We start from the raw sequence: 6,776 nt of genomic DNA, 5'->3' as shown, positions 1-6,776 counted from the left end.
CAGCCCCATGCCAGCTGGGATGGGGTGGCAGCACCCTCTGTTTCAGGGAGGGGGTGGCGCTGAGGGCAGGGGCTCCCCCTCCACCAGTACTCACAGCATCCAAAGGACAGTCCGTGGCTGCCAGGCTGAGGTGGGACAGTGAGTGACACTGGTGCAGGAGGCTCTGCAGGTGCTGAGGGCAGAGAGGACTCAGCGGCTTTGTGCAGGATCCTGACACACACACCCCTCCCCAGCACCCTGCAGCCCAGAGATTCCCAGCTCCAGGCTGCCTCCTCCCTCCCATTTGGCACAGGGTCATATCCTGCACAGAGGGACCCAGCCCCACGCTGCTTGCTCCTGGGACACATCCTTGTGCCAGGTGGCATCTCCCAGCCTTGGGATGTCCCCAGGGCATTCCCAGCTGCTCCTGGGTAGGCAGGGAGGTGTCACAGCTGCGACTTCCTCATCCCTGGGGTGCCGCGAGGCAAGGCACGGACCCCAGGGGACCAACCATCCAAACCACACTGGGGACAGAGTCACCCCCCGTGGCAGCCCGGGCACTCACACTGATGTCATCCCCAGCCAGGGTGCCGGGGTTTCCAGAGAGGTCCAAGTGCCGGAGGGAGGATCCGATGGCTTTGTTGTCTGCAAGGGCCTTGCACAATACGTTCATCCCTGCTCAAGGGGAGATGGATACCCATGGTCCCCTGCCTTGAGGGGACCCACGGAGCAGAGGAAGGGGCTCTTTTCTACAGCTGGGGCAGCAGGACATCACACCCTTGATGATGCCCCTTCTAGGGTGTCCCTGCAGCCCTTCCAGCCACCTTTTTGAAGCCAGCTTGACTCCAAGCATCACCATGTCCACCCTCCCAACAGCACCTGGGCAGTACCTTTGGCAGTGAGCATCGTCCTGGCCAAGCTGAGGCTCTGCAAGCCCTTGGGGCTCTTCTCCATGTGCCGGCTGAAGGCAACAACCCCTGATGAAAGAGCAGAGAGCCCTGAGCCAGCATAGGCAGGTGTCCATCCCACCCTAAGCTACAGCCACCGGGTCAGGGGGCAGCTGCCAGGGGGACCTGGAGCTGGACATCAGTTTTCAGAGGTGTAAACTCATCCTTGCCCAAAAGTTGGGTACCTCTGTCTTCCAGCTGGTTGTTAGCAAGGTTGATGGTGTGCAGGACGGAGTCGGGATGGCTGCTGAGCACCTGGGCCATCCTCTGCACAAATTCACTGCGGGGAGAAGGGTCACCCAGCTGAGCAAGGTATGGCCACCTCTCCAGGAGACATGGCCACCAACCCTGCAGCCTTATGGGGATGTGCCACCACATGGCAGAGCATCTCCAAGGGTGGGTGATATTTGCTGGCCTCCAGACTACTGGAGGTCCCTGCTCCCAGCGAGCTTTACGCTGTGGAGGGGATGAGGCACCACCCCACTGTGGCACGTGGGTCCATGGTCTCCCCAGCTCCATGCGTGTGAGGGCTGCCAAGCCCCTGCTCATCACCAGGCCAGGGCTCTGCAACATCTTTGCTTACGCTTTCAACCCGCTGTTTTCCAGCACCAGCTCCTCCAGCGTCACCGATTTGCTGAGCATGTAGAGCAGCTGCTCCGAAATCTCCTGGTTCTGGCAGGGGAGAAGAGAACCTTGCTGGAAACCCGGCCACCTTCAGTGCATCCAGCACTGCAGCCCCAGCACTCACCAGCCTGAAGTCCTTGCAGGAGAGCTTGGTGAACCACAGGTTGAAGGACAAGGCGGCGACGCTCAGTGCCACATCTCTGCAGGTGACAAGGACAAGAGAGTTGGGGACCAGGCTGAGCCAAGCCTGGTCCCAGATGAGTGCCCCAAGACACCCATCCCCAGGGTGCCTCAGCACACCCAAGCCTGGTCTCAAATGGGTGCCCCACGACACCATTCAGTGGAGCCAGGATGGGCTTGAAGAGTTTAAAGCAACCCACAAACACAGCCCAGCTTCCCAAGGTTATTTCTTCATGGAAAATAAAATGAATTAAAACATTTACATACTTCTGCAAAACATCTGTTTTTTTGTTGTTGTTTTTCCTTTTTAATTCTGGGCTCTGGTGTAAAGAACACCACAGGTTTTGCTTGAGTGGCAACCAGTATCTTTTTGACTTTCTGGTCTAAAGAAATCTCTGAACCTGACTCCTTTTTGGCCAGCTGCACACAGATCCTCTGCTCCCCCACATGCTCAGCCCAGAACTTTGACTCGCTCCACCCCAGCCCGGTGGCCACCTTCCCCCCAAGCTGAGCCCCTGCTCCATCTCTCTTGGGATGGAGACATGGCTGAGCCCCACAGGGACAACTCTGGGCACAGCCTGAGCTCATGGCCCCGCTATGAGGTTGCAATGGATATTTGGGCTGCTGGTGGGGAGTGGTGACAAGTTTTGGGGACACAAGCAGAGCTGGCTGCTTTGCATGAGGAAGCACCTGACAGACACGAGCTGCCAGAAGCTGCCATGACGTTTGGGTTTCATCTCTGTCAGCAGCTCACAGGGTTATTTCAGTGTTCAGAATGAAGAGGGGAGGTTGCCCAGCCCCTCAGGGCTGTCATCCCATGGGGCAGGAGAGCATCACCCTGCAGATGTGGCCTCCTCAGAGCGTGTCAAGTGCTAAAAGCTCCTGACATGAGTTGGAGGAGGGCATTGGGCCACCCTGATGTGGACAGGGAGGGTGAGGATGAGTGCTGGCATGGCATGGGGCACTGCAGGCTGCATGGCCAGGGGACTCACCGGCTCTCCAGGTGGCTGAAGTCCAGCAGGTTGAACTCCCGACAGTCCTGGCTGTGGTAGATGTTGTCCACATCCTGTCCAGAGGGATGGACACACAGATCAGGCTCAACTCCTGGTCCTGGGGAGGGCTCAGGTGCCCAGCGCTGCTGGAGCCCTTGGAGACCTTCCCTGGGGAGGCTTTTGACTAACTCCCAAGCCTAAAACATCCCCTGGCACTGTGGCTGGCATGGCACATGTCCCACAATGGTGGGACAGCTTGGTGGGTCTTGGACCACTACTGCAGGGACTGGCCAGAAGGCAGCAACGCACCCGTAGGGTGATGGGAACAAGGAGTATGCAATCAGTGTCCCAGATGAAGAGTGGAACAGCCAGTCCTTCTGGGGCTGGCTCCCAGAGGGGTTCTCCTCTACTAGGGACATCCAGCAAGGTCCCAGATTTCCAGGGGTTCTCCTTAAACGACAGTCTAGGAAGCAACCTGGTCCGAAGCATCTCATCCCCATGTGCACTTTGATTCCAGACCACCAAGGAGGATGGGGCACTCAAGCCAGGCCAAACTGCACTTCCCAGCACTGGGATGCCCCAGCCCCAGCAGTCCCGTGAGGCTGCTGTCTGGAGTGGTGTCACCCATGAGGATCCTGCTTCCCTGCCCTCCACGGGACAGAGCAGCTCACCCACTGGATCTCCTCGCGGAAGGCAAAGCCATTGTAATCACATAAAGCAGCGTAGGTCTCTGAAAACCCCCCTGCAAAGAGAAGACGGTCTTGGTGGCACACCTTCCCACAGGGACATGGAGAAGACCTCTGGGGAGGGCAGGAAGCAGAAGAGGGATGGTGGGGGCTCAAAAGGGCTGGGAAGAGCTCTCCTGTCCCTCCTTAAAGGGGCAAGAATGTCCTGCATGATCTACTGCCAGGCCAAAGTTGACCACAGAACTCAGGAGGCTGTGGTTTGCTTTGCTTGATCCATGTAGACACCAGGCAAGGTGCTTTGTGTGATGATAATGGAGGTGTCCTACTCCAAACCAGGCTACAGGAAACGTCCCTGGCTCTGAGGCGATGTTGTGTGGTGGGCAGAAGCATCCACAGCTGCATGTCCTCCTCATGGGTGGACACTGAGCATCCTTGTCCCACAGCTGTCCTGCTCAAACCCTCAAACCTGCTCCTGCCCCATGGAATGGGGTGGGCTGGTAGAGAGCAAACCCTACTAGCAAGGCTCCTTCTGACCTAAGCCACCATAGGTGCCCTGCCAGAAGAGGTGGGGGCTGTCAGCAGAGCTAGTGTTGGTGGACACTGGGCTGTGATGGTCCTCGGGGTGCTCCAGCCTTCCTGGTCCTGCCTGGGGGAGGCGTGGAGGGGGAAGAAAGGTCTTACCACAGGGCCCGGGGCTGCTCTGCAGCATTTCCTCCAGCGAGTCCGTGACCTGCCGGATCCTCTCATAGAGGTTGGGGGGGGAGTTCTTGAGCAGTGTCCTGGGGAAGGACCAAAGGGGTGCGTGATGTTGGGCTATGAGAAGTGCATCACCACCAGTTGTATGCTCAGCTACAACCCTTGTGTGTAAGGTGGCCAGAAACATTCTTCCCAATGCAATCAGGGAGCAGGGTCTGGCCTCCCCCAGGGTGTTTTTCTGCTGTTAAAAGGTGCTAATTGCAAACCCACCCTGCATTTGGGGCTTTTCCAAGCCAAGAGGTGGCTCCGGTACCTACATCACCACCCCGGGGGAGCAGAAGACCCTTACCCAGGGGACGAGTCTGGAAAGACTTTCTTAAGTGACACGGTGACGTGGATGACAACTTGCTCCAAATCATCGAAGGACATGAAGCGGAAGGCGTAAGATGCTGCATCCGTTTCTATGACAACCTGGGGGGGGCAAAGGACGGGAGATGCCCAAGTGAGTCGGCGGCACACCATGTCCCCAGGCCCCCAGACAAGGCTGACAGCCCCCAGCTCCCTGCTGGGAGCTCAGGGAAGGCTGCAGGCGGTGGGAATTCAGGAAGAAATCCATTAAAGAGATCGCAGCGTGCCAGAACCGGGCGTAAACCTCCCCAGCATTCGAGCTGGGCGAAGGCAGCAGCAGCCCGGAGCGGTGGGGGGGAGAAGAGCCTTGACTCTGCCCGCAGCAGCTGCAGCTGGGGGACAGAGCTTTCCTCCCTGAATTTATCTAATCGGGGTTCAAGGCTTTTTTAGCTTGTGGTTCCCTCCTAGGAAAAAAAAAAATCCCATGGCAACACACTCCCTGATTTAATTACCTGCTGATGGAGGCGTGGGAGCGAGACGCCAATTATCTGCTGGCAGTGTGCAAGGAGAGGATGGAGCTTCTGCTGGTGCCTGGGGCTGGCCCTGCCTCCACTCTGCCTGCACATTAACCCCCCCCTGGGCTTCTCACATCCTGGTCAGGTGCCTCATCCACCTCCAGCCCCGGGGTTCTGACCCCCAGCACCCCTCACTCCCTGCCCAGCTCCTCTTTCTGTCTCAGCTGAGCAGCAGAAGCCCTGGTTAGATGCTTGAGCCACCGTGGCGCATGGTATTTTAGGGAGCAAGAGACAGAGAAGAGGTGAACGAGGCCCACAGCCCCGTTTTGGTCGCATCCAAGCCAGGTTATCCTGTTCCTCTCCTCCTGGTTCCCACCCGCCACCTCTACCCTGTGCACGCCTCTCGCTAAGAGGATTAACAGGGTTTAAAACACCCTCCTGCTAAATTTGGCTTTTCCTCGGTAAGCCAGCAGCCATTTGTCACCTTGTCCCCGCTGAGCGGGAGATGCCACAGCCAGGTGCTGCTGGAGGGGAAGAGGAGCAGGCACCCACGCTTGCCCCCAGCACCCCTGGGTGCCTCCCTGCACCTCCAGCCCTGAGGGAGATACCATCAAAGAATTTCTTTAGGGAGGGCAAAGGGATAAATACCCTGTGGAGCTCTCACAGACCATCACTGGTGACCTTCAAGGTGCAAGGGGGGGCCAGGACACCACCAGACCCCATTGTGGGCTCCAGGCCAGGGCTTGCATGGGAGAAGGTGGGCACGCGGTGGGGTAGGTGCCCAGGCTGGGTTTGCTGTGGGTGTTGATGCCACTCACCAAGCTGGGCTCTCTCACCGTCATCTCCTTCACCTCCAGGAGGCTGAAGCTGCTGTGAACCTGCAGGTGAGAGGAGCAAGATCGGCCCCAGCACTGACGGAGAAGGGGGACGCAAAGTTGCCCTCCAGCTCCCACCCTTCTCCATGCCCCGGGCAGTGCCCAGCAACGCCCCTCAGCCTTCACCAGCCCCCAGACCCCCTTCCCCTTCCCCTTTGCCCCATCCTCCTCCTCGTCTTGTTCCTGGGGACTTCCTAGACCCAGTGGCCCAGATGACCTGTGGGTCACCCACCCTGGTGCCCCAGGCAGCTGAGTGATGCCCTCCACAGGGCTCTACCATGGTGCAGGGTCCCAGCACTCACCCTCACCGGCAGCATCACCGGCACCACGTAGGCTCGCCAGGGTGTCAGCACCTAGGCAGGGGGACATGGGTGTGACAAGGGACTGGGGTGACACAGGAGCGACCCCCGTCTCCTGCTCCGGCCATGAAACAGCCATCTGGGGAAACTGGGGAAGCAGGAGGCGGGCCAGACTCTGCACGTACCAAGATATAGTCGTAGTACTTGGACTTCACCTGCAGCTGGACACTCATCACCAGCATCACCTTCTTTGTCCCCATGAAGGCAGTGATGCCCTCTGAAAAAAACAGCGTGGCGAAGTGAGGTGGCTGAAGCCACCCCCGGTCCTCTCCCACATGCTCTGCTGCCCTTGGGGACATCATCCCCTGCACCCTGACCCAAATCAGCTCCTCTCCATCCACTCCTGGTGATCAGACCCTGCTTGCTCTCTCAGCTAAAACTTTCACTGCTTCATCCGGTTTTGGGTCTCCCTCGCTGTTTGGGTGACAAACCCACCTTTCCATCAGCTTCTTCAGCCCAGGCTGCAGCCTTGACCAAGCCCAAGGCTTCGGGGTCACATGCTTCCTTGCTCACTGGCAGCTAGTGCTGAGGTCAAGAGGGTCCCAGCTCCTCTTCCCTCCTTCCTACCTTTACCA

The 6,776-nt window shown here is 58.5% G+C and overlaps 1 protein-coding gene across 1 annotated transcript in view; it reads right to left on the bottom strand.

Annotated features, from left to right (window-relative positions):
* Positions 1-6,418, bottom strand: part of LOC103777794 (leucine-rich repeat-containing protein 16C-like) — a gene marked incomplete at both ends in the record, with an annotated part of 14,357 nt that extends 7,939 nt beyond the window's left edge. Inside the window, 13 exon segments of the mRNA XM_008945359.1 lie at positions 95-172; positions 545-654; positions 870-956; positions 1,112-1,206; positions 1,510-1,598; positions 1,675-1,750; positions 2,723-2,796; positions 3,394-3,464; positions 4,090-4,187; positions 4,454-4,575; positions 5,786-5,845; positions 6,145-6,195; positions 6,327-6,418. Of these exon segments, the coding sequence (XP_008943607.1) occupies positions 95-172; positions 545-654; positions 870-956; positions 1,112-1,206; positions 1,510-1,598; positions 1,675-1,750; positions 2,723-2,796; positions 3,394-3,464; positions 4,090-4,187; positions 4,454-4,575; positions 5,786-5,845; positions 6,145-6,195; positions 6,327-6,418 (1,103 nt within the window).
* Positions 6,419-6,776: the final 358 nt, after the last annotated feature.

The sequence above is a fragment of the Merops nubicus genome, unplaced genomic scaffold (assembly GCF_000691845.1).
Source record: "Merops nubicus isolate BGI_N331 unplaced genomic scaffold, ASM69184v1 scaffold36598, whole genome shotgun sequence".
NCBI lineage: Eukaryota > Metazoa > Chordata > Aves > Coraciiformes > Meropidae > Merops > Merops nubicus.
This window is presented reverse-complemented; position numbering and strand designations above follow the sequence as displayed.